The sequence below is a fragment of the Chaetodon auriga genome, chromosome 9 (assembly GCF_051107435.1).
Source record: "Chaetodon auriga isolate fChaAug3 chromosome 9, fChaAug3.hap1, whole genome shotgun sequence".
Lineage (NCBI taxonomy): Eukaryota > Metazoa > Chordata > Actinopteri > Chaetodontiformes > Chaetodontidae > Chaetodon > Chaetodon auriga.
In genome coordinates this window covers 11,275,125-11,302,302 of record NC_135082.1, presented here as the reverse complement: position 1 = coordinate 11,302,302, position 27,178 = coordinate 11,275,125, and the positions used below count along the sequence as shown (strand labels likewise).

At 44.2% G+C, this 27,178-nt stretch overlaps 2 protein-coding genes and 1 long non-coding RNA gene across 6 annotated transcripts; 1 reads left to right on the top strand and 2 right to left on the bottom strand.

Annotated features, from left to right (window-relative positions):
* Nucleotides 1–479: 479 nt before the first annotated feature.
* n4bp3 (NEDD4 binding protein 3) lies at nt 480–23,314 on the bottom strand. 4 transcript variants are annotated; one of them, XM_076738763.1, is made up of 10 exons: nt 23,010–23,314; nt 5,743–6,023; nt 5,441–5,612; nt 4,478–4,690; nt 4,108–4,229; nt 3,769–3,964; nt 3,578–3,670; nt 3,225–3,476; nt 2,795–3,053; nt 480–2,235 (listed from the first exon to the last, which is right to left on the bottom strand). In XM_076738763.1, the coding sequence occupies exons 2-10, from the start codon at nt 5,988–5,990 to the stop codon at nt 1,835–1,837; spliced, it is 1,956 nt and encodes a 651-aa protein (XP_076594878.1). In that variant the 5' UTR covers nt 5,991–6,023; nt 23,010–23,314; the 3' UTR covers nt 480–1,834. The 4 variants fall into 4 exon arrangements, with proteins under 4 accessions (XP_076594878.1, XP_076594877.1, XP_076594879.1 ...); XM_076738762.1 differs by having other exon boundaries at nt 5,743–5,920; nt 23,010–23,269; XM_076738764.1 differs by lacking the exon at nt 23,010–23,314 and adding an exon at nt 16,295–16,372.
* LOC143325586 (uncharacterized) lies at nt 23,240–25,195 on the top strand. Its single transcript, XR_013077554.1, has 3 exons — nt 23,240–23,513; nt 24,441–24,604; nt 25,064–25,195. It is a non-coding gene; the product is annotated as an uncharacterized LOC143325586 (long non-coding RNA).
* Nucleotides 24,166–27,024, bottom strand: LOC143325585 (platelet-derived growth factor receptor-like protein). The gene is made up of 7 exons (XM_076738767.1): nt 26,803–27,024; nt 26,375–26,541; nt 26,156–26,298; nt 25,887–26,038; nt 25,446–25,739; nt 25,005–25,144; nt 24,166–24,591 (listed from the first exon to the last, which is right to left on the bottom strand). The coding sequence occupies exons 1-7, from the start codon at nt 26,882–26,884 to the stop codon at nt 24,385–24,387; spliced, it is 1,185 nt and encodes a 394-aa protein (XP_076594882.1). The 5' UTR covers nt 26,885–27,024; the 3' UTR covers nt 24,166–24,384.
* Between the last annotated feature and the right edge of the window lie 154 nt (nt 27,025–27,178).

Below are 27,178 nucleotides of genomic sequence, written 5' to 3'. Positions count from 1 at the left end.
CTGAGCAAACGGATTCTCCTATGTTTCCATCTCAGCTGACCTCCCACCTCTCTGCCGTCTGTGCTGCAGGAGACGGTATGAGAGGAGTGGCTGGGGCAGAGCAGGGACGGCCTTAGGGAGAGGTTGAGATAAGGATTGAAGGCTAAACCTCTAAAAGCCACATTAGTCCCGAAAGCCTCCACCACTCTGTTCATTCTGTCATAAAGCTCCTGTCCTTGGGTTTTATTGGCACGCTCCGCGGAGATTTTAAGCCAACTCAGAGCAGGCAGGCGTCTGAGCCCTTGGGTGAATGACATCAGTTACACCTCAAACGTTTTGCCAAGTGATTTCTGGTGAGTTTAATTCAGACGACGGTAGAGAAAAGCCTATTACAAAGCATTCTGCAGCCTTGACACCAGGTGATGCCATTGGGGCAAACACCAACTGAAGAGCTTTTACACCACTTCATAAATGTTTATTATGAATCCAAAACAAACATATATTTATACTGTACAGTTTTAATTCCAGTAAACAGACAAGAGTCACAGTATGCTGAGGGGTCGATTGAGAGCTGGCTTTTGAATGTTCGTATATTAATCATAAACAATACAGGAGGACAACTTCATCTACGTCATGCATTTGATGTTATTGGCTGGGTTTGTGCGACAAATTGCACCAATAAGCAGGGCAGTCATGTTCAACATCTTGATCTATTGATCGCTTTCACTGCAATCAGAAGGAGTGGAAATATGCCAATTTAAGACAACAGTGTGCTTGGTATACAGGGACAAAAAGGCCAGTCAAATCAAAATTACATTATGTACAAAATATATAGATCTCACCTGACAGGGGCTGGAAACTGAATGAGAAGAAAGTCCAACATTTCCAGTTTCTTAAGTAGCATACACAGTTTCCTTGATGGTGAAGTATTAGCATTAGTTCCTTGGCACCAGATAGCTTTAATCCTCGATACTTAACCCAGAGATGCAGCTTTCCTCCCAGAGCCCTGGTGGGCCCTGAATCCCCAGAACCCTCTGCACAGGTGCTCAGATGTTACTGGGCCACACTAAATCCCTTTGAATCCTTTGGTTTAAGTCATGATTATAAAGCAGTCCAAACCAAAAGGTAACTACTTAATGAAACACAACACAGCGTATGAATTACCTAAATTACAGGTTTGTAAATGGAAAAAAGTCTTAAGCAGGACAGTCCAGGTGCTTGGCTGTACTTTCACAGAACTGACACTACTCTTCCTCCAAGGAGAGATGAGGCACAGACAGTATTTCTGTGCTGATACCCTCAGTGTGCTCAGCAGGGGTGCACGAGTAGAGAGGGGGAACGAGCAGGAACATGTGGAAGCCCAGTTTCACCAGGAAAAGAACAATAAATGAAAAGTTGCATGATAAAAAAGAAAAAAATACTTCTCAAAGTCAAAATTATGAGATTTTTAGATGAATGTTTGAGATAGTGAGTCAAGATGTTGACCTACTGTCTCTGTCTTTACTCAATATGACTTAGCGTACTTGGCATCTGATCATGTTGGCAAATCAAAAGTTTGACTTGGTATGAAATCATTTTAAGGAAGTCAACATTTGGTATTATTTCAGATTATTCAAGTCAAAATTTATTCATTACTTATAATTAATTGCTTGGTGACTTGGGTCAAAACGTTTCTCTAGTGTCTAAAATTTTGTCTTAGTAAGTCCAAATTTTTTTAAAAACTCGTAATTTTTACTTCTTAACTCACAATTTGAATTCAGTAAGTCTATTTTCTTTCCTTTTCGTGGCGGACGTGGGTTTCTGTAGAAACCTTTCCACAGGGAGAAAACAGTTTGCATTGCAAAGAAGTCAACATTCAAATTTCAGATGATTCAATCCTCTCTATCCACGGCAAACCAGAGGAAGGTCTGTCCTCTTGTTTTTCACCCGCTCTCTCACTCCTCAGCTCTGACACCTCTCTTTCCAATGTCCCATTTCTGCTTCCTCCTCCTCCTCCTCCTCCTCCTCCTCCTCCTGCTCCTCCTCCTCGCTCTCTGCCTGCCCTCAGCTGGTGCAGCTCCCTCTCCAGTGCTTCATTGCGATGGTACATCTCTAAGTAGCTGGCCTGCAGCTCCTTCTGGTAGCGGATGACCTTGTCCTTTTCTGTCTGCCATGTCTGCCTCTCTTCCTCGAAAGCCATGGCCTGGGCCTCGCTTTGGCGTCGCTCCAGCAGGAGCTCTGCACGCAGACGCTCCTCTGTGGAGCCCCCGCACCCTCCTGGAATGAAGAGGTTCACATGGCTTCAAATACGGTCCAGCAGAGCCGTAGGGGAAATATAATGAAAGATGTTGGCTGCTTTTAAACATGCAGAGAACTCTGCTCCTGACCTGGTTCGTCAAATGACCTGATTTTACGTCCAAGCATGTAAACATCATAACTCAAAATAACCCAGACACGTTTCAGCTGTGTTGATAAGAAACCCACTCTCGATGCCTCACTTGCTGTGATGTCAAACAGACATCTGTGGCATATAATCATCCTGCTTCTTTGACTTTTTCCCCCTCAATTTTCCATGCATGTCAGCTTGGCATTTCCCCCCTACTTTACACAGATTGCACAGATTTGAAACACTTGCTTTTACAACAAGAATTCTATTTTTTTCTGTGGCTGAATGTCAAGCTACTCAGTTTTATGTAAAGTGCTTTCAGACTTTTGGTTAAGTGCTGTGTCAACAAATGAGGTTCTCTTATCTGTGCTTGTGGCGCCTCAGTAAGGTGTTTTCCTTTCAACCATGAAAGCATGTACACACAAGTGAGAGACAGATACGTGAAACTACCTGTTGCACCGGCTGAAGGACTCTCTTCAGCTCCTTTTCCATCCTCATGTGTGGTCTGAGAGGGGCATCTGCGACGCTGGGTCCCCTGCAGGACCAGCTTTAGTGCATCTATCTGGCTCTCCCTGTGGCGCAGCTCTGTGCGAGTCTCCCTGAGCTGCGTCTTCAGCTGGAAGAGCTCACTCAGCTTCTGGGTCACCTCTGCCTGAGAGTCCCTCAGCTGCTGTTTCAACAATGAGATCTCCCCTGACTTCTGGCAAACCTGCGAGACAGAGTAAAAAGGGACAATAAGCGCCTTGTAGTGATTGCTTTAACAGGACAAACAAGTAAGGAGTTATCTCTTCAGTTATCTCTACTGTGCCCTGTAATTACTACTTTTTAAGAGTGTCTCCTTGTCATAAAGTGTCCCTCCCCTGTCCTCCCAAGGCCTTACCTCCCACTGTGTCTCCTCCAGAGTCGGACTGGTTCGTTTTGCCATGGCTCCAGGCTCTTGGCTCCTTTCCTGCTTCAGGCTGTCGAGCTCCTCTTGCAGTCGGCTCTTCTCCTGCTGGGCCTTGAACAGCTGCAACTGCAGGCTGCGCTGGGACCTTTGGGCATGCTGGGAAACCTGACGCAGCTTGGCGGCATACAGACGTTTGAGCTCTTCCACCTCCTTCTCCCACAGACGCTGTTTCCCTTCAAACACCTGCATGCAGAGAGCAGATGGGAGTCAATCAAATCTTCAAAAGAGAGGCAGATGGACGTAGAGACTGATGGTGCAGAACAGACAAATACAATGAGAGTCACCTGAGCGATGGCGCCCTCACTCTCATCCAGGTTTCTTTTCATCTGTTTCAGCTCATGTTCTTTCTCCACCAGGCGCTCCTCCAAATCCCGGACCTGGAAAAGACAACATGTCTGTAAATCATAGCGACCTGCTCATACTCCCATCCCTCCAGTCATCCATCCTCCAATCCATCCATCCGCCCAACACTCACCACCTCTTCAACAGACAGGGAGAGTGTCCATTCATAAGGAGGTGGAGCCTCCCCTCCATATGGAGCCAGACGGCTTAGAGTTGCCATGCTCCGACATGCCATCTCCCCTATGGCGACACCCCCTGACCCTGCAGCCTTCGGGCCCAGAGAGCTGCGGTCCAGGGAGCCGATGGTGTTGATGTGGCCCATAGATGCACTGAGGTACAAAAAGAAAGCACGAAGGCCATTAAAATCTCTTCCATCATCACTTCCCACACAGTCATTAAGTCTAAAAAATCAATTATAGCAACATTTCTTTTGAATATAAAATAGAGCGGAGACAGTAATGCTGCAGCAGACCTGATGTGAGCGAGATGTGGGCGGAAGGGAGGCCGGTACGGCGGCAGGCTGCTCATGGAGTTATGGCCCGAGTCTGACAGGTTATCATCCTCCTGGCTCATCCCACGCACCGCGGAGAGGGCCTACAGTCATAATTACATAGTTATTCATCACTGTAACATTAATAGGCTGAGAAAAGATTCATTTTAGTCACAAATAATAATGACAGACAGTTAATTGTTGTGCTTCTGTAAAGACTAGATGATGCATCCAAACCCTAATTCACCTGTTGCCTGGCCCATAGCTCAACTTAACATTAAGTTTAAGTCTATGAAAATGCTTCCAAGGCATTCTGATCAGGGCTTAACACTGTGATCATGTGTTAAGATACCTTGTTACCACTGGGTGTCAGTCCTCCATGACGGGATGGTGAGGAAGAGGAGGATGAGGTGGAGACAGCTTTAGGGACATGGGCATAGGCTCTGTGCAGCCCGTTGGAAAGGCCATGGTCCACATCCTCTGACTTGGAAGACGGGTAGAGGTTTTGCATGGAGCTGAAATTTTTGGGGGTGACTGGCTTGAAGGCAGAAGACCTAAAACGAGCCTGGAAGAAAACCAAGAGCCGGTAAAATTCAGGGCACTTTTAGAGGATGCAAACATAGTAGAAAGTGGCTGAGTGACGGTGAAAGGAGAGAGAGACCCTACTCGCTGCAAAGGGGGCTGGGTTATGTGCCAATAAATCACAATGTTTCTATTAAATCAATACTGTTCCACCCTCTGTTTTCTTAATGTTGATCAATTCAAGGAAAAAAAAGGTGGGATTTGATTGCTGCAATAAATTCAGGACACAGCGAGTGGCAGATTCACAATCTGTGCAGGTGATCTGGAGGAGACTTACAGCTGATTTATGCTGGTAGCAGGCCATGGGGGTGTTGCATCATGCTGATCAATTTAACACAGCCCCAGCGACCAGTCACTGGCTGCACATCATGTATAAAAACAACTCAGTGGTGTGGTCATTCATCTGTGCCTGAATCAGTGAATGAGACCCAGTCCTCTCATACCTACTGCTATAAAGGATGCTTTAAAGTACTTTTACTTTGGTTACCTTTAAGCCTGAATACTTGTGAGACTGCCTCTCTGTTTGGCTGCCATGTAATACCCAGACTTGAAATGAGACTGAATAGCTCCCTAAAACAAATGAAGACCTATTATGCTGAAACAAGTTTAACAATCTAATGCAGATGATGCTCAAAAAAAGTTCTTTGATAAAACGTAGGATTTAATCATCCAAACAGGAGACAGAATTTTCTTGAATTGACCTTTTTGCAGCATATTAAACACCAATATTCACCTTTTCATACTTGCCCCCACTTGGCAGTGAGTTCTTTGTCAAATCTACTTCGGTGCCGTCTTTATGGTAGACCTTGGCGTATAAGTTGTCCTCCTCTCGGGCGCTTGCAGAGCCGAGGCCAGAGATAATGTCTTTCTTGCCGTCACTGCTTGGGTTCGCTTTAGGCTCTTTTCTGTTTGGAAGCACAGTGTGTCAACTGAGGTCAAGTCCTGTCTCGTTTTATAGTACCCTGCAGACTGCTTGGCCTTCAAAAGTGCAACATGTGAAATGTTCTATGAAAGCGTCTTTATAGCAGCACTCACCTGGTGATGTTGAGGTAGTTGAGTAGCTCCCTTTGGGTGAAGCCTTTCTTCAGGAGGCCGTTGGTCTGTTTGGGTCTCACCTGGGGCACAGCACGGCTGCCTTTTGTTGGCGACACATCTGGCCTCTCCACCAGACTGCCTACACTTCCCATGCCGCAACGGGAGGAGAGGGGCGGGGCTGGGAAAGGGTTACGGAAGGTTTTGTTAGGGCCACGGGTCAGAGGAAGAGTCTGGACTGAGGCTGCCATTGGTTACAGGGCTCTGTGGGGGTGTGAGGTGCTCTGTAAAAAGGAAAAGTAGAAAATAAGCTGGGTGCCCAAAGGACAGTGAAGCAGGCTGACCTGTTGACATGGCAGCATTTGCTAATTAGAACTAAACACTAGCTAAAGCACACGTTAAAGCGAGGGGCTCGCCAAGGTCAACTGGATTCATCCTCTGCGACGTTTGAATGTCTGTGCTAAATTTTGTGTCAATCTATTTACGTGTTGAGATCTTGAAGTGGAAAAGTTTGCCCTGTTGTTGGCACCAGATGAAATCATCATATTCTGGGAACCATGAATATCTTTACTGATCCAGTCAATGGTTAAATGACATTTAACTTAACACACAAAATGTCAACCTCATGGTGGTGCGCAAAAAAAAATCTATGCTATAAAAAGTGAAGGGATCACCAAAGTCAGTGTGTTTTACCCTCCGGGGACCAAGAATGTTTTGTACAAAATTTCATGGAAATCCATCTGATAGTTAATGAGATATTTTAGTCTGCACCAATAAATTGATAAATTATAAATAAAGCTAGAAAATTAACATCTGTGTCTTCTTTCACTGAAATAGACTCTAATACCTCTTGCACCTTCACTACCCAGAGTGGATGTTGGTCTCTGGAGGACGAGCTTGGGCTAACAGACGTTTCATCAGCTGTGTTTCTCTGTGCAGACAGCTGTCTCAGAGCACAGCTACAACTCAGCTTCCCACAACATCACAGCACAGCACGCGACCACAGAAGAGACACGCACAGACTGACCTCCATGAAAACCTTTTATAGAGATCAATGAATGCAAAATGATGTCTTTCCAAAGAGAACAAATCCCAAACTAATCTGAAAATCTTTATTTCGTGATGCTGTTGTCATAACGCCAGTAAGAGACGCTCATGTTATCCTGTCCCAACAGCAAATCAAAAGGCTACGGGATCATGTGAGAGGTACTTTTTCATGAGGTAGGGCAGCATATGTCACATCACAATCCTGTTACATAACTCTGATCCAGATAGGTTTCTACAGCCGGGCTCATTTCCTTAAATAGAGAGAAAAAAATAAGACAGAAGTGTTTTGGTAGTAATACACATTATGGACAATTGAATCGAGTGTAGCAAAGCTTATTTTGTTTGCAAATTTCCTGTCTCCCATGAAAATCGCGTATCCAAATGCGCCTTCATAAGTCTAACATGGCCTGAATACATTTTCAATCGATATGATGGCTGTCTGCCTGAGATTAGGCTCCCTGTCAGTCACAGCAGGCAGGCATTTTCTAGAGAAAAGAAACAATATGATGAACATTTTCTCTTGACTTTGACAAAACCAAACCAGTTGCCAAGTTACCCCTACACCTACCTAAGAGGCACTATTGTTTTGTCAAAGTGAGTTTGAGCCTCTTCAGCTCTGCACAGCTAATCTTCTCTCTACAACCCCCCCCATCACCATCGCTTGTCAAATAACCCACATATCCCCTCCCCTGCTTCTATTCAGACAACCTCATTAAGGCTCACTATTGATTTCACCCTTCTGACCCCTTCGCTTCCCGTGCATAAACACCCCCTACAGCCATAAAAGCTCCTTGAGATCATAAAGCACACAAACACACCGCAGTCTGTCTGACTATTAACAGGGGGCAAATTCTCCTTTTGGGCTCAGCCAGCATATGTGGCACTTATAGAACACATAGAGTTTAAAGGGCCATTTTTTTTGTTTTAGCCCACACACTACCAGTCTTGTATACTAACCATTTTTCAAACCATACAGCAAATCTTTGTTTTCCTAAATTGTAGGCAACTACCAGTTTGGATTTATTTCATCAGGAAAAAAACCCACAGAGAGGCTTGAAAGTTGCTTCAGATAGATAATCCATCACAAAGATCCTTGTCAAACATATGATATCGTCCTGTGGTAATGCATTCTCCCCCTACATGCATTCACAGATGACCAACATTTGACATAGGGCTGGCAAAAACCATGACTGTAAAGGCATGTTGTCACAAGATCCAACCAGAATGATCACCAGTAAGTAAACATGAATGCATGACATTTCTTGCATGAGAAAGGGTGCTGTTTGGCAAATGACTTTAATATTGGAGTGTTTTTAAACGCACAAAGAAGGTGAGCTTTCAAACCTGTTCCTGCAACAACAGAACTTCATGGAAAAATTAAAAAAAATGGCCACTAGAATGGATTGATTGCCAATCTCAAGCAAGTTTCATGTCCCTGAAGGGTGTTTTTGTAAACAACAGTGAAATGAGCTGAACGAAGTGACTGCCTGGAAGGTAGGAAACCAAGCTGCTTTTCAATATGCAACATGAAAAAAACCCAGTACGGTGGTTGCTCTAGAAGGCTTTGACAGGTGCATGACTGCATGGGGGAGCAAACCTGGGCTCCTCCCAGTTCATGTCTATGCTGTCCTGCCGCCTGTTGGTCTTTTCTAAGTCAACGCACACTCATGACACACGCTACCTCGTCACACCGATGTATGAGCAGAGACACCAGCAGTAACACTCTGGCATCTCCTCTTGCTCCTAATACAGTCCACACTTATCAAGTGCTTTGCACTGCTGGCCTCGACAGTTATAACAATTATGCAAATGGTTAAAATAGGCAGAGAGAGCTGTGCACAGGCAGCTCCAGCCCACTCCACTCAGGGCTCTCCGCCAGGCTGAGATCAAAGCAGCCCAAGCTGCTCATGTTTATATTCATGAGGTACTATTTCTCCTAGTGTAAAACTTTCCACTAAAGCATCCGGCTCTTAATAAGCCAACATAATACAGTCCGAACTGAGGCTGAGGAAGGAAACCAGATAATCAGTGATGATTAATATAATCAAATAAAATGTGACACTGTGAACTTGGTACTTCTCTGGAGCCGTCTGACCAGGAAGTCTTACTGTGTTCCAGGTCAGAGTAAGACATGACGGATATGAGTCAATGCAGGTCACACTGAGTGTGTATGTGTCTAACACCATATGAATAAATCATGAGTGCGCCAAACCTAATGGCCACTGGCCAAGGTCTGACACAGTATTTTTTGGTACGCCATTTTACTCAGTTTGTCTTTTGTATCTGCCAAAGACACGAGAGGCAAATCGATGCTTGCCGGGAAGCTGGGGCTGAGGTGAGGGCGGGTGAGGCAAAGCAATTCCTTTTGGGCAGTTAGGAGGGTAAAATTCCTTTTAGGCTGCAACCACAAATCTTGCAGGACTGATGAAATCTTGCATCCAGTTGTTTTCCATAATTGCCTTCTAGTTTACGGGCCTGAGTAAACCAGGAGACACAGCAAGATTTACAGCCCAGCCTTGACAAACCAAGGGGCCCTGAAATGCAACACACCTCCTTAAATCACACATGAACACACACACACACACACACACACACACACACACACACACACACACACACACACACACACACACACACACACACACAGGGATCAAAGCAGTGCTTCCCACCAGCCTTGAACAGTTATGGTCTAACTGAAAAGCGTTCTGTTCTTGGTTTATGCTTCTTTCAATGATGAGCTCTTTCGAAAGCTGCTCATTCTGATCAAACATAAAAATGTTTAAAACCGGTGTATCAAAGTGCCTCTCCATCCTCTTGACACTGTGCCTTCGTACCTCCATCTGCTGCGCATGTTTCTGGTGGCTTCCTTGCAACAGTATAACACAGTGAACTGGAAAAAGTAAAAATAGTACATAAATGAACAATGAAAACCTCCCACAGATGTGATGATTATATCTGGTCAGCACACTTTGTCAGCCTGCTGAATGCAGCTGAGCATCAGTATAATTACCTTGTTTGACTGAACAGTCAATGTTGAAATAGGTGAAGGGTGATACTGAAAACTACAATTCCAAAACTGAAAGCATCAGTCTTAAATATTGTGGTATACAATTGCTTTAGGCACATTAAACCTGTGAATCTGTGTCTCCATCCAGTATGCATCACAGGTCACGATATAAAATCGCAAAATTTTTGTCAGTATGGCACAGTGCTGCTGACCTAGCGCATACCAAAGAGGAAAGATGTGAGGAAGCATGCTGCTGAGATGTGTGGACCTCTGAAGGCTTGCAGTGAGGCTTTACAGTGAAGGTCTTGGCTTGAGTTTTCTAAGGATGATATCCTAACTCATCTGGAAAACCATACAACTGCCACTTCACTACAATCACAAAGAAAACAAAAGCACGGCGCCTTCAGCAGGAGGGTTTCAAGGGCACTGTCTCCTAAAATATTGTAATCAGGTGTCCTGTGGGGAAAGCAAAGCTCTCAATGGAATGTTTGAGCGTGAAGAGGGGACATTTCAAACCCTCAAGAGGCACAGGTCAGCGCTGGGACTGAGACAGAGGAGAGAAGGATGGGGAAGCCAAATTCCAAAGATGCTTTGCAGAACACAAGCTCGGGCTCGTCAGTGTTTGATGCACAAAGCGCTCACTCCCACGACGCTCACTCACACTTGTGTGCTCGCGGGTCACTCAACACAGCCCCCCAAAAAAGCATATGCAAGCTCCAGATCCTCTGCCCTCTTCCCTCGGCGCTCTCTCTCCCCTGCTCCATGATCAAAGTTTGTTTACGTTTGTGGGGTAACTTTGCAGGTTACATCTAAAACGCCCACACAGCGCACACTCTGTTGCATTATATAAGCTCCATCAAAGCTATCACTAGTTTTCACAGCTGTTAGTTGTGTAAAACACTATAGAGCGATTACCAAATCAGCCACTCGCCTTATTTTATCTATTTTAGAGAGAACTGCAGTGTTATATTTAACTCCTGCTCTGACAGCCTGATAGCCTTCCTTATGGGACACCTTCTGTCAACAAGCAAAGCCAACACAGGATGTTATGGTGCTTTATTGCAGTGTCAGATGTTTGACTTATCGTGCGAGGACAAATGGCTCTGCCACATTGAACAGCCAAAAACAGGTTAATTATGCAGAAGAAGAGTATGACAAAAAAAACAAAACAAAACAAAACAAAACAAAAAGCCAGGTTAGTGCGTCCGTGGGCCTGTACTTTGACAAACGTTTGAGCTAAATGCTAATGTCAGCATGCAAACATGCTCACAAAGCTAATGCTAAAACGCTGATGTTTGCTAGGTAATGTTTGCCATGTTAGCTAATTAGCACATAAGGTCAGCTGTGAATGATGAGGATGTCATTCATTTTGCAGAAATCTATTCATAAACCAAAGAACTGCACGAAATGATGACGATGTACACTGTCATACCTAACGCTAGTGTGGCTGAAAAGGAACGTTTAAAATTTTTTGTATACTTTTACATGTCCAGCAACAGTGATTCATGTCTTATGTATGACATTAGTGTTCCGGTAAACACTCTTGTGCATTTTGCATTCTGTCTTGTAAAATAAATGTACTGGGGGAAAATATAAAAGAAGAAAAAGCTATTACTGCACATGCCATCCACCTGCCCAATGATCCCCGACACCTGTGGCACAAGAAATCCCAGGAGTGACTTCTTATGGTCTGTAGGACCATTATGAACAGAAAAGCTTTAAAACAACAACAGAACCCCACCAACATCTGAATTCATGTAAATTCAAACGTGACTTTCATCTGATATCATTGTGTTTTGACTGTCTAAATCTGTCAGCAGGGGCAAGGTGAGCTGTCAGAAGCCCACGAGGAAGGAACCACCCAACATGTGAAGCAACTCCACTCTCTGACTGACTCTTACATGCTAGTGTGTAATGAGTGGGTGTGAAAGTGTCTCTGGCTGTTGGGCACGACAGCAGAGGAGTGCTCAGCAGCAGCCTCTAATTGTTAGCAGGTTATTCATTATGGATGGCAGACAAATCCAGAGGACAGACCTCGTTTTGCTCCAGAGACCCTGAGGCCATTCAGAGCCAAGGCACTGAAAAGAAGAGTCGGGGTTGTGGTCATGAGATGTTCCTTCTGTGTGTCTGAAGGCAGTTTGCTTCCCATGTTGTATCATAAATCTGGAAAAATCTGACAACACAGAAGCTTCACACAGAAATGGAAATTTGGTCAGATGTCTCAAGCTAAACTGCCTCGAGGTGATTCTTGTCCTCCGTTTTGTGAATGAGAGCACAGACAGAAGTTCGCATGAAAGGTCGACTTTCATTTCATCACACTCAAGACGAGCAGCAGCCTCTCTGTGAAAAGTGGGACATAACTCACAGGCTCGGATGTGACCCGGTGTTCAGTTGCACACTGTCTTCATTGATGACGAACACTTGAGTCTTGACAGAGGTCAATAGGTCATATTTGGTCATGGCGGTAGATACAGAATGCTATTGAACACATAGACATTTTATTCTACCAGTTCTGACATGGGAGAAAATCCACGTTTAGGGACACTGGAACAGCTTGTATACTGTATTATACATAATACCGAACTCGTTATGATGAATAGAATATTAGTCCGGCTGTTTTGCTGGCACTGTGTGATGCACTATTATGTGTTTTGCATTAATTAAATACTTGACAAAAAAATCTTTGATCATTTTGGAATTTGAAAGGCTATTTGCACAGGGCCTCGTGATTATCTAAGTTTAATATGAGATGCATTTTCATTGGATAAACAGTCTTTATTTCACAAATCTTGAGGTTTATCAACAGATATGATAATATCCAATTGGCTCTCCATGCAGAGTAGATAGATGAGACTTCTAAACCTGAACACTAAATACTATCAAACTCTTGTGAATGATTTAATCAGCAGCCTCCACAATTAGCCATCCAACACAGAAAACCTTGAAAAAATGGCTACCTTAGAGGGTCTGTGGTTACAGCAGGTTTCGTTTTCATGAGCCATATAACTCTGTTTAGAAGTCTCAAAGTCCTGATCCTGACTGCCTGACTCTGACCTGGACTCACTCTGCTAAATCAGCTGTCAAGACTTCCTCTGAGGTGGACCAGCTGAAGCCAGTTTCTTCTCTTTGCATCTGTTAGCCTATTGATGGAGGTCTGCACAGCGTGCCTTGGCCTTTACTGTCTCTGCTGACTTTACAGTATTGTATTTCTGCACAGAATTCAATTACTGGCTCTGACTACAGTAGCGATGTTGGGGTTATCTGGGGTGACTGGTTGCACTACTGTTTCATGGAACCTTATTGATCTGGATCTGACTGATGTTACATAAGGCTGCCTCATTGTGAGAAGATGGCAACCCAGGGAGTGTGTTCACAGGGCCACCTCTTGCCTCCAAATGTATTATTAGCGTTATTTATGCAGAGATTTATTCAACAACAACCCTGTTCTGGTTCTATTCCAACAGTGCTAAGAGTCTGTTTTGTTAAAATATCAAAGAGTCTTCAATTTGGGGTGTGATTACATAATCCCTAATGTTGTTGCGATGAATGTGTTGATCCCTCTGTTAGGTTACAAGTCCAACCTCTAATCTATCAATCACCCTGAGTGGTGAAAACAACATGCTAACAATCTAATACTAGAGCTAAATCTCAAAAAGGCAAAAATCATTTGAAACACTGTGTGCCTTCACTAAAAATAGACTTTGTAATTTCATATGTATCAAGCAACAACTGCGTGTTTTACAACTCTCCATGTATCCCACCATCACAACTGACTCCTGCATTAGTAATCTGGTTGATTTATTAAAGAACTCTGTAAAAGGGGTCTTAAATATATACTTTATGGCTACATACGTCATATTTTTCTAAAAGACTGAGGCTAAAGCTGCATGTTCCAGACAAAAGTCGGCATCCTTACCAGCTGATGATCCATGTAGAAGACATGGACATTGTTCTTGTGCTGCACTAATGAACTTGTTTGTCCCATTATTGATGAGGATTACTGTTATTTCATTCTAACACAACCCTGTCTGCCTGCCTGCCTCACTTTTTCCTATGTTCAAACAGCATGTTTCACTGTTAATGCATCAAGAGAAAAGGTGTCTGGTGCTGTCACAGCTAACGTTACAGGGCTGCTGACAGAGCTCCTAATGGACTCTCTGAACAACCGAATCCTTCAGAAAAACAGAATTACTGTGTTTCTCTGCACCTTGACACAAACAATGCACAAAGACGTGAAAAAGATTAACACCCTACATGGGACATTCACTATATTTAAGGTGATGGAGACCAAGTAGGGATGATGCATCTTCACACTGATGGTGCCATTCTGACCAATCCTGGTAGAATGACACATGTTGGCACCATGTCATGTATCTTATTTTTACACTTCTTGTCTGGATGATCATTTTGGCCTGGCATGATGAGACTGCTGTAATAAAAAAAAACCCAACATGTTTACATGTTTTGAGGATGTTACAGTGATGAGATGATTCCTTGCCTCCCCCTGATGTGATCAAGGAAGTCCACAACTGTAAAAACAGCACTGTGCAGGCATATTTCCTCACCTAACATCATTGGAATTTGTGAGAATGCAAATAACAGAATGACATGCCATTTATTTCACCTAATCTTGAATCCAGTTCAAGTTCTCTGTTTAGTTTCTGTTCACCTTGTTCACCAGCAAAGACTGCCCAGTGTTTGCCAACTGCTGCTATCAGCTTGTGAGCAGAAGTTCAGAGTGAAGAATGCAAAGGGAGAGAGCGACGTGAGGAAAGAAACTCACATTCCTTACATTTCTCACGAGCAAATAATTAATGTGCCTTCACATGGACCATACAGCACTGATATGGGTGATGTAGAGGGCCTCTGTGTCTCTGCTCCAGGCCCTGAAGTGTTGTAGATTATATATATAAACAACCTAAACAACAGCTTCTATTGTCCACAGCACCTTAGTTCCCATGAGAGCTTTGTTGGTAATATTAGACATTTAATGACTGATAATTGGACCACATAATCAGAGCTGGGGAACCAATTTAGTGCTAAATTGAGCTGATACAGACAAAAGCATGTGAGCTAGCTTCTTATTAAATTCATTACTGTGAGGATAGAGGGGACGGTAGTGGAGACTCTCCCTCTCTTTCCTCTCTGTGGCTTCATTGTTTCCTGGAGCAGTTCATGTAGGAGTCACTGTTCTGTGATTACAGCAATAGAAATCGAGTGGTTTCTGCATCGACCCACACCTGAACCACTTCCACTCAAACGCTGCAGCGAATGTGCGGGCATCCATCCACACACCGTCATTGTTAGACCACACACTCAGCACAAACACAGAGTGTGGACTGCGGCTGAAAATTGATTGGGATTCAGAGGAATAAGCCGATATGGGCTGACCCACAGTATGACTGCTTTAGATGTTAATACTTTCCAATTTATGCGGAGCTAAAAAGCTTTCCTGATCACATCCCAGCAAACTTTTTCTTTGATCTCTTCTGCACTGTAACACCAACCGAGCAGGCTGTCTGTCCAGTAGTAAACACAGATGCTGATGCACGCTGATGTCCAGTCAGAGGATCAGCACTTTTTCCTCCTGTGGTGTTTTTCTGTAAATAGAGTGTTTGTTGTTTGTTGGTGCTGAGTAGCAGCACAGTGGGAACCGCTAAAACTCTGCCTGTTCAGCCAACTCGGATCACAACTTTACCATCCACAGTTAACAATGACAACAAGGAAGAACAGTGAAACAGGAGAATTTGTGACATTTGGCCTCAAGCGCTACAATTGTAACAACAAAGTCAGTCCAATGAAATCTGTTACTTAGCTTGGGTACAACACTAATCCGTGAATAGTCCTCAGGGGGAATTCCAGCAACACAAATAGATCATCAAAAAAAAAAAAAAACAGAAGAAGAACGCGCATAATGGAAAGAGGGTTTATCGAAGAAATCAAGATGCACAGCTCAGCGGAGCAGATAATCCTACTGTGTATATATTGTTCTTTAAGCAGCATGTGGCTCCATTTTGGGACACTCAATAATTAATTAGCATATTTGTTCTGTGCTGGGAGTGAATGTGGAGGCCGGGGCTGCTGCTCAGTGTGACGTCATTTGCCCAGGAGAAAAGATTTAGTTGAAAAGTTAGCTAATTCCAATTCAGCTCCACTGCAAACAAACACGCCTGAGTAATTAACTATCAGCCCGCTCCCCTCTTCTCTCTGCAGCTTAAGCTGTTCTGTTGACAATGCAGCCTTAAATCACAGCGAGTTCAGAGCACGCTGAGCTTGCCGGCATATAAACAGGCTCAGGAATGTATTAAATATACATGTACAGGTTAGGTGAGTTCTTGCTTTGATCTGAAGCCCAGTATCACACAGTAGATTGTGGTGTTTAGGTACTTGTAGTATCCTAACACTGACTTTTCCAATCAAATAAAGACAAGGATCATTTGATGACATGAGGCCGAAAGAGATAAAAAGCCAGAAAAAGGGAAAAAGAAGTGGTTTGTTTACCTGTTTGTCCACCTGAAACTTCACTTCTCCGCTCCTGATCCCATGCTCACCCTATTTCTCTCTCTCTGGCTCATGCTCGCGCTACTGATTATCACGCCACATGACTTCCTGTTTCTCAGTCTGTGATGGCAGTTGGGAGGTGTGGATGGGAGGGAGCTGCCTGGTCCCAACCACTGACCTGCAGGCCACGACAGGATCACTTTGCACTGATCTAAATAGATGACTAAGCTGACCTTAAGCCATGCGTGAGGGTGGTTTCAATACAAACAGCAGCATCACTGGAGGTTTACCTGTGTGCTTCACAGAGGAAACTGGGAGAAAAGTTGACCTCTGCTGCAGTCGTAAGTCAGCCTCAACTCCCCTGAGAGAGCCTGGTACTTTCCTGCTAACCCTACACCACTCACCTTTTTCCTCCTCTTCCCCGCCTCACCTGCTCCTCTCTTTGTGAGCTTTGAGCCCTCTCAGGGGCCAATATGGTTAGACTTGTTCTCCCAGTTCCAGAAACAAAAGCCCCGCATGAACCAGCATTGAGACGGTCAATCCAGACCCTGCATTGACATACGAGAGCCAGCTTCACCAGACAAAAAACAACTATGCAATGTGTCTTGTTTGCTCATGGATGATAAGACAATAATGAGGGATCAGACTTGAGTTAAAGGACAGACAGCAGTAACACAGAGAAGAAGGATGAGGGTAGGAAAGAAAAGAGAGCACAGATGAGGAACAAGTGGAAAATGAGAACGTGTGGGGGCTGTCTCAGTGTGGACCGTCTGGACAATAGTCTGAGTGTAAGTCTCCTTTCCTGAGGCTGGGTAACTGGACGGGTTCTGCACCAGATCAAGTTACATAACTCAAACTGGAGACACTCGCATTTGAAGAGGGAGCAAACAGAGGACATTGTTCTCTGCTCCTTCACCAGAAGAGAGAGACTCCTCTCCTCACCATGTGCTGTAGGCTGCAGAGCCGAGGGGAGTGAAGGAGGTACCTGGACTTCTTAAAGCTGGCACCAATAGGTGGGGGCACAGGAATCCCAGCTAATAAAGCACCTTGCCAACCAGAGATGTAGAGATTGGCAAACTGTTAAAGGCATTCCAGAGAGAGAATGTGAGGGTTCGTGGTGCCCTTTGGCCTGCCGCTGCAATTTGAAGAAAAATCAGTCAAAAAATGAAAGGAGGGGATAACCCCATCAAAGCAAGGCAGCCCAGTCTTACACTTGAGCAGGTGCCGCCGTACCCCTGTCATTACATCTGGGCCCCACAGGCATATCCAGTCTCAGATTCCACAGATTCTCAGTTGTAAGTCTCCCAGTTGGCCGACAGAGCAGCTCCAACAAGAAAGCACTGAGAACCTGGAGGAGTGGTGAAGGTGATGCATGCGTGAATGGATGTAAAAATGGCAGAAGGAGGAGGGAGGACAGGGTAGAGAGAGCAGAGGAATGTGGAGATCCATAGATGGTAACAGGAGGCAGAAACAACAGAGAGGAACGAGTCGGGGCCTGCTATCAGATACTGTACCTGTTTGACCAGTCAACTAGACGAGACGACAACCTGAGCTAGACTCATTTCCTCTGCCTAAGCTCCTCTGGACAATAACAATACAGGAAGTTGGTATGGGAAGCATGATGAATGTCTGGCTCTTGAGAAATCACATGAGCTCCTTGTGTCTGTCAGTGTGGAATTTGCTCTTTAAGAGAAATATGGCATTTTGAAATCTTATCAGCAAGCTAGCATCTTATTTCACAGAGACAGATTTCACAAAAAAGAAACAAAAATGAGTAATTAGAGAGGAGTTCCAGTCTTAACGGAACAGTTTGACATTTTTATTTATTCATCTTCTTGTCGAGAGTTGAATGAAGACGTCTGGTAGAGAGTGGTATCAATCTACTCATCTAAATCTCGGCAAGAAAGTGAATACGTTCATTTTCGAAAATGTAGTGCAAACAACAAACAAGACAAAAAGATGAGAATCACAGTGAGCCTTCACTGTTGTTCCAGGTAACAATGATCGAATGTAACCTTTAAATCCACCGTATTGATTTTATGTAAAAGAACAGGATGTGACAGCGAACTGAAAAGCTGCTGGAGAGAAAAGAGCCGCGGCTGCCTCGACGACTGCTACTTCCACACGCAGATATAAATAAACAACAATGCCCACTTGCAGAGGAGAGCTTCGACTCGTGGCCTTTTGTTCTGCAACGCTACAACTCTTCAGACTAAATAAAAGAGACATGGGCCAAGTGCTCTGCACACAATTCATCCCAGCACACACACAGGGTAACCGTTGCTGCTGATATCTGTAGAAGGCAGGTGTGTGCGGGGGCTCCTCACGGGAAGATAAGCCCGATCAATAAAAACATGAGGAAATGATAAGGCTGAGCTGAGGTGAACACACCACGGCTGACTCACAAGGGAAAAAAAACATTCGTTAATAAGACAATAGTCCCATAATGAGAGTTAGCAGCTATTTCCTTCTGCCCTTCAGAGTTGGTGACATTTAGAGACAATGGTCACAGTATGGGGTCTATCCACCCTCCCGCACTCCCAGACCTTTCCCCTCTGAAGGTCAAGGGGTCCCACTTGTCCCATGAGGATAAAACTATTGTTCAGGTGGCAGGTCGACCAAGCACACAGCAATAACACGGGAAACGCTGGGCACAGTAGACTTAACTGTGATTAAATATTGAGTATATGATGAGTCTGGTTCATCCAGCAGCAGAAGAGATTTTGATTGACAGGAATAAGCACGTGGGCTACAAAGCTAGCTCTGCATTATGCCAAATCCACCCATGCATATTCACACTTACACTTATATATCGTCACTGTCCATGAGTTATGTTAAGTTTTCGAAAGCTGATTCTGTTGTGTCTGGCAGATGATGTGGCCATGTTTAAGCTTAATCTAAAAATGAGGCGTGTGGAAAGAGCTCTGACCTCTTTGTAGACGAGGAAAGCAGAGAAAATGTAGTTGTGTCGACATCAGACATCCCAGTTTGCTGCCACAGAAAAGCTTCCACCTGTGCTTTGATGCCTGCATGCCGTCATATATCATCAATCTGTGATGTTCGCATTCCAGGTGCTGTTTTGTGATCATAGTACCATAGCAGACCTGGTTTTCCTGCCTTAACCTGCCTGATCTGCTTCCTCTGAAGTCAGTGATACTCACAGAACTTGCCAATATCTGCATTTCACTTGCAGGTAATACAAACGCACCATGTTTATGGGTGGATTATATAGCAATATTAGTGGTTTTTGTTGTCACATTCCTTCCAATGTCCAAGGAAAATATCTGGTCCTTTTCCTGCTAAATGCTCCATTACATTCACTAACTAACTAACCAATTGTTAACTGGGAACCCTGGGCAGCTACAGTACAGTGAGCTTTTAGGTCTTTTCTGCTGAAAATGCCGCCTGCCAAAACCAAAGCTGGGAAATTAGCTGACTGTAATGCCAAAACAATGAGCTAAAATGTGCTTGAAAAGCTCCACAGAACTAAAGAGAACTGAGACAGATACAAGCATTTCTGCTCACGTTAGTCAGCTGAGCACTGATAAGATAAAAATATTGATAAGAGCAGCTTGTGCAGTTTCTTTTCAATTCATGAGGTCGTAGTTTTATTATATTCTAGTTTTAAATCTGTCTGGATATGCCAGGAATGGCACAATACTTTCAAAATCAATCTTCAGCTGTAAACACCTGCCGCTTGGGGATAATGATTAACTTGGGTGTGTTCTCTGGCTTGGCACTTAGAAAGGAACTCAGTTTTTCAGGCCTCTACGACCTGCAACTTGACCCAGCTGAATTCGTGTCAAATAAATCAATGTTTTACTGAGGCTAATTAAATCTGAGCTGCTGTCAAACTCACACAAGGCTGTTAGGCTAACCACATTTGTGTTGATGTGGTTCAACAACTGATCACCTAGTGCAGAATTACATGGGACATCCTGTATATTTCCCAGCAGTCACAAACAGATGACCACAAACTATTACCCTTTACAGTGATAGATTTGAGCCTTAAATCCAACAGTGGCAGAATCCAGGCAGGCAGCCCTGCACACCTGGCCAAGTCCCACAGTGATTTTCTTAACCCAGCCAGGCTTTAATCGCAGCAACAGACGGCCCAGAGAGAGTATCAAGCCAGCCACAGGTCAAGGGATAACCGAGGGGTGAAAGCTCTAAGTGTTAGAGGGCGACACTTTCTCCTCCGAGAGATCAGGCATGGCCTTGTCTATAAAGAGTCTATGAGATGAGTGCAGACAGGAGAGGGAGAGAGAGTAAAAGAATGAGCCCAAGATTAAGAGCAAACAATGAGAAAATGGGGAGAAAGGAGAAAATCTGAGGAGGGACAGAAACAGAGTTGAGGAGCGGAGACAGACTGAAGTCAGTGAGTGCAAGAAGGGCTGATTAGTGTTTGATTAGCTGGCTGGCCTGAGGGGAAATCTCCGTCTACCAACACAGTGCCACGATGACTGCACTCTCCCCGCTGCACCATCTGCTAGACTGTAGTATGCATGAATGACCTGCTATGCATTTACATGCAACGTGAAAAAGCCAAAGAGTATAGTAATAGTTCACAGTGGTGATCAGGATGTTGGGTTCACTGGGCTCGCACCGTTATTTAAGCTTTACATCAGGACCAGCATTGGACTGTGGGAATACGGAGGTGTGGAGTTTAGTTAAAATGACTGCGTGATGGAAAGGAGTGTGTATGCTCCTCTCTCGCACCACTAAGCAAATGGTCAGCAGACATCTGACCGTTCAGCAGAATTAGTGTTTCATCAGCTGCCAGTGCCTTGAGGAGAAGCATGTACACACACACACACACACACACACACACACACACACACACACAGGGGAGTGTCAACCCCCTAGGAGCTCAAACAGCTGAACGAAGACATCACATCAGCTGTCTGGCTGATTCTGCCGAGAGAAGAGCAGCAAAGACACAGACTGTGCTAATAGGTTGCCATCAAAAAATCTCCCAATAGGATTTTGGCTATAACAGGTGGGCTTTGAGACATTGACAAAATCAAGCATCATAACACTTTTCATGGCATATCACAGTGTTGATGATGTGGCAGTAATCACCTCTTTGAGCAGATTTCCAATAATTGGCCATAGCAAATATTTTAATGATGACTAATCTTTAGATTTTTGGCTGAAATTCTCTAAAAAGCTCAAACTGATGACATATGGCCATCACAAGCCGGCAGAGGTAAAAGCAGTGTCTTCAAATTGATCATTTAAAGTGACAGACGGCCAAAAAGTCCAGCCTCTTTTTTCGGTGATTCAAGACGCTGCAATCAGCACACATTGTTGTATTTGACAGATAAATGACCTAAAAAAATCAACCGGTCATCAGAATGATCCACAATTAGTTTTCTGTGGCTCCACAGATCAAGTAATCATAATCAATTAAAGAAGCTAAAACAGGCGATTCACTTTATTCTAACGCAGCCTTAAAGGGCCAGTAAACCAGAAAAGAATCTGTCAGATAACAGCAGCGGTATGCTGCTCTATTTTATTGGCTTGTTGGCTGAAGTTCCAGACACTGGTAACTCAAAATATCTGCACAAAAAAACCTGAAGTTATCTGCATAGAAACTGAAGTCAATGACAAAACATGATATGATTTAAGTGAACTGACCCTTTAAACTGGTCCTCTACAACCAGTCCTGACCTCACACAGCTCGAGCTAACACTGCACTGTTTGCCTTGTTTTGGTGTGTTTTTGCAGTTGCTGATAATGAACGGCTGATGGCAAAGCCTCACATCTCACCCCCAACTCTCAGTCACCTCTTTGTCATAAAGAAGTGGGCTGGATGAGATGGAGAGATGCATTCTTGTGTGGTGACTTTAACCCCAAACAATACTTACGCTGTCAGAGTGACTGCCATGCAGTGATCAGTCATACACACTCACATGACAGCAGTAAATCACCCCACTGTCACCTCTTTGAATCCTCCTATAATCCATTCCTAAATTACAGCAACGGTTGCCAACGCAGTCTCCAACAACAGCTCACACATCTATTGTCTGTCCATTGTGGGACACGCTCCTTCACTTGCGTCAGCACGCACCCATAACCACCGCACTAAAGGATTCTTCCTGCAACGCTCCATGAGTCCCCAGGTCAGAGGTCACCTGTGGCCTCTGGTCTCCACGACAACAGCCTGGCAGTCCCCAAGACTCTCCACCCACACGGACCCTCTCACACACAGACACAGCTTTTGTCCCCGAACTCCTGTGCATCAAAAGAGACCCTGGAGTGTGAGCTTCAACCCAAACGTTTACAGCCGTGCAGGCCAAACGCTGCAGTGGAAGTGCAGGAGACCACCAGAGCTGCAAAGTGACAGCAAATAAATGACAAAAAATAAAAATAAAAAAAAATCACTGCCCATCCTCTGGCCTCCTTCTTCTCCCCTCTCTCTTACACACAGCGGAAGATCTCGCAAATGCCAGGACAACAGTGAAAACACATTGTAAGCATTAACCCTGATTAAGGGACTAAAACTGTGATCCAGCTGGGAGCAGCACCGTGCCATTAGTTGAATCTTCACAGTCCAGCGTGTTTCCAAGCTTATTCATTCAGGTCTGCAGAAAGTTTTGAACATGCCACCATCATGGACCACAGTAAACTACGCACTAATGCTGCCACACATTCCGGCTGCATGTGCAGGAGGGAGCGGATCACGAAAAGATTAGAAAACATTGGCGCTCACCATATTGTGCATGCAGGACATCTCTTGGACCAGCTCTGGTACCCTGCTGCAGTTTTTGTCCCTCGCTGGTTATATAATGAATCAAGCTGCGTTTACGTGGCTCCGCAGGATATTTTCCAGGACTTGGTGCGGAGCAGCAGACAGCGATCAGCCTGCTGGCGGCGTGTGGAGAGAGAGAGAGAGAGAGCGAGAGAGAGAGGAGCGCGCACTGCTGCCTGATTTCCCTCTCCGAGGTTTGAACAGCGGAGAGCAGAGTGAGAGGAAACATGAGAGGCAGGGAGACATGTGCCTGTCCCCCGGTGACTGGACTCACACAGTCCCAAGACGTGAAGGGGGACAGCGCCATCTAGCGGGCAGGCAAGCAGGCGCGCTGCATAAATAAATGATTCAGAGGCTTTAAGCAGACTTTGACTGAACATCAGGTCTGGATTACCAACAGCTGCTCCAAGGGCCCCAAACACCAGGATCGCCTAGAGTCCCGGGTGCAACACCATCATCGTATCTGTGAGGCTGAGTCTTTTTTATTGTTTAGTCAAGAAATAGTGAAAATGTGCACCACAATTTCAGTGTTCGGTTTCATCTGACAGGGACCCAACAATAGTCAAATTACAAAGATAATAAAACTGAGGAAGTCACGTTTGACATTTTTGCTTTAAGAATTAAAATGATTATTTGATCTTTAGAATTGCAGCAGATTCATGTTCTGTCCATTCATTAATTGGCTAATTGTTTCAAATCAACATTTTTCACCCAGATTTTTGGTTTTGTTTCTCTATATATCAGCATTTCTCTATTAATGTAACTGGTAGAATTATGAGATACAGAATGTCATAATTATGAGAGGATGGCATTTATGCAAAATAATTAAAGACATTACAACTTAATGTTGATGATTATCAGCATCATCAGTAATTGATATATCACAATATTGAGGAAATAAATGTAAAACATGATGATACTGCAGATATTGATGTCACCAATATCTCACTCACAGATGATTAAACTCTCTGCCTAGTAATAATAATAATAATAATAATAATATCATGACAGTTTATATTATTTTTATTTTATCTTTGGTGGGTCAAACACAATAAGACATAAGTAGAAAAAGACAAAGCAACAAAGTGTGTATATAAAACTTTCAGTAGACAAGCTTGATGAAGAACAATTTATATACACAAACATTCATCTACAAGGACATAAAATAACAAAACCTCTGGTATCATTGTAACAGTATGTCTCCATTACTTTTTATAACTGTGTATTGATGCTAAAATACGATTTAATACTGTGACAGAGCAGCTGATCTCCACCCTCTCTCTCTCTCTCTCTCTCTCTCTCTCTCTCTCTCTCTCTCTCTCTCTCTCTCTCTCGCTCATGGTTTCTTTGCTCTGGCTTTGGGGACCACTTTAACGGTGGTGGACACTGAAGTGACTCCTTGCAGGTTCTGGGCAGTGCAGGTGTATGTTCCCTGGTCCACGTCCCTCACCTCGTCCACCAAGAGGACAGACCGAGACTGCTGCCGAGCTGTTCCTCCAGCCACTGGACTGATGCTCTCTTGTGTGTACAGAGGCCTCCCAATCTGCGAGCAGGCAGTGAGTTTGGAGATTTACACATATTGTACTGTACATCATGGGAAGTTGCCTCTTTATAAGCCCTTACGTCAGCAGCTTAGATGTTAATAAGTCATTGATAAATAGCTATCAGCCTGGATGCTCTGCAGTCCATAGGTTGGAGGCCTCGTATTTAATAACTAACTAGCGAGAAAGGCAATGAAAGCTGTAATGACAGAGGATGTACAATAATAACATGGAACCTTCTCCTAATTTGTCTCGACCAACCTGAAGTTCACACATTTTTTATGCATCGAAATGGCTCACTACTGGTCTATATTAACATGATTTATTGACATTATCAAAGTCATAAGTGGCATAGTTAAACCTAAAGAATTCAAGCAAGAAGTTGTAATTAGCTCCCTCTTCCTGACTGTCCTACCTGCTGTCCTGGGTACTCCCAGGTGAACTCTACAGCCACGTTCTGTTCTCCCACCACAGAGCACTCGACACGCAGATTCTCTCCCACAGCCACTGAGCTTGACGAGGCCTTGATCACCGGAGCAGGAGGAGCCATGGGGTCTAATGGCAAATGTGGAATATAAGTAAGTCATGTAAGTGTAAATCACACCAGACAATAATTCAGCAGCGACTTGCATAAGGACAATGTCTCTATAACTGGAAAAGTTCTGCATGGAGTTTGCATGTTGTGCCTGTTTTGTCTGGTTTTCCTCAGTAATATTGAAATGCATGTACTGGCTTATGAATCTGATGCGTTGTATACACACATTTGCCCTGTGATGGTTTGTCTGCTTGTACACAATATTTTCTGGAATATGCAACAAATTAATTCATGATTAATGGAAATTAGTGCAGCACTCACAGTTCACATAGATGAGCATGTACTTGGTGGAGCTCTGCCTCAAGTTGCCTAGACTGGCTACACAGTACAAAGCTCCAGCATGATAAGGCCGGGGTCGATGAATGGTGAAGCCCTTCTTGACATTAAAGGAGATTTCCGTCCCGTCCACTGCCACCTCCACCGGTGGATACTCACGGTGCAGAGTCACTTTTGCCTCAGGTGACGTGACCTGGCAGGGGAGGACTGTCGGCCAGTTGGTTCTCAGCTGAATCACCTCGTAGTAGTCAGATGTTGGTACAAATAGTTCCTGTGGGTCTGATTATTACAGTGAGAAGATACGGCAGATATAGATAAAATAATCTGTGAGTAAAGACAGACTTCCTGTTAAGCTGGCGGTGAAATAAAGCAGAGGAAGTTCTGAAAAGTGCATGTGTAAGCATCAATAAAGTTTAGTCATTATACCGGGAAAGAAGACAAAGACTTTGACAGCTTTGTCATACTCCTTCCTGCAGTCAGTGTCCTCACAGTACATAGGATAACAGGTGTACTCCCCTGTGTCTGCACCAGTAGTGTTGACTAATGTAAGAACACCATATCGCTCATGTTGGACGACGCTGCAGAGGCAAAACAGTAAAAGGTCAAAGAACATACTGACTGATAATGGATCTTATCCCTATCATTAGAATAATAAATTGAATATTATGCACAATAAAGGCTTATCAATAGTTTACCTGAGCCTTCCATCATCATCCTCCTCCAGGTAAGAGGGGACGCTCCACTGCACAGGTTTGCCCCTGCACCTCAGCTCTAGACTGTCTCCTGTCTGCACACTTATGGTCTCCCCCACCTTCTTGAAAGTCCTTCTGTTTAGCACCTTTAAATGCCAAATGCAAAGTCATGTTTGATGTTCCTTTAACATATCAATACTTTATGTATACTAGGTGAAATACCTGTGTGAGGAAGGCCTGTGTTGGGGCTGCAGGTGTGGCTTTGATCTTGGTTTTGCCTGGCACAGCTCTGGGCCCTTTATTTGTTGATTTCCCAAGTTTGGGTTTGCTTGGCTTGGCCTTCCTCCCTGGAGTGGTTCTCTGTTCTTGGGCGTCTTTTTGACAATAAGCTGCACAGTGTGAGAACACATAGTGCATCAGCACTTCAAATGTTGAATGTTTAAAGATATGAATAGAGCGATAAGTAGTTATTATCTTAATGAAAAAGAATACAGTAAGATTGCTGTGTGTGGTAATGGTATCATTTTTATCAGAAGCCAACGTCCAGAGTAAGCTGTGTCGCACATTAGGCCGACAGGAATCTGCACTCCTCTGTGATTTCAAAAACACATGTTCACAGAACTGCTCAGCAAGTGAATAAAGTCACTTACCTGACTCGAAGATTAAGACACAAATGAGGAGCGCGCTCAGCAGCAGTCTCCGCTTTGACCCAAACAAACTCACCAAAGGCATGATTAATCAGTGGGACACAAGTGGCCTTCAGATTGTTAATTCATGCAGTTCAACACAGAGAACATACTGCAGAAACCAAGAGGAGGGAAGGAGAGAGAGAAGAGGAGGGCAGGGCTTGCAAAGTGAGTGGTCAGCTGTTTACCAGAATCACACAAATTCCTCCTCCTGAGAGTGGCATTAGTACCCCAAATTCCTCCTGACTGGCTCAATGGAGGCTTTCAAGCCTGTCCTGACCAATGAGGGTCCAGAGACAGAGGCCCCTCCATGCGTCTGTTTGCTTAGCTGCTGGACTGG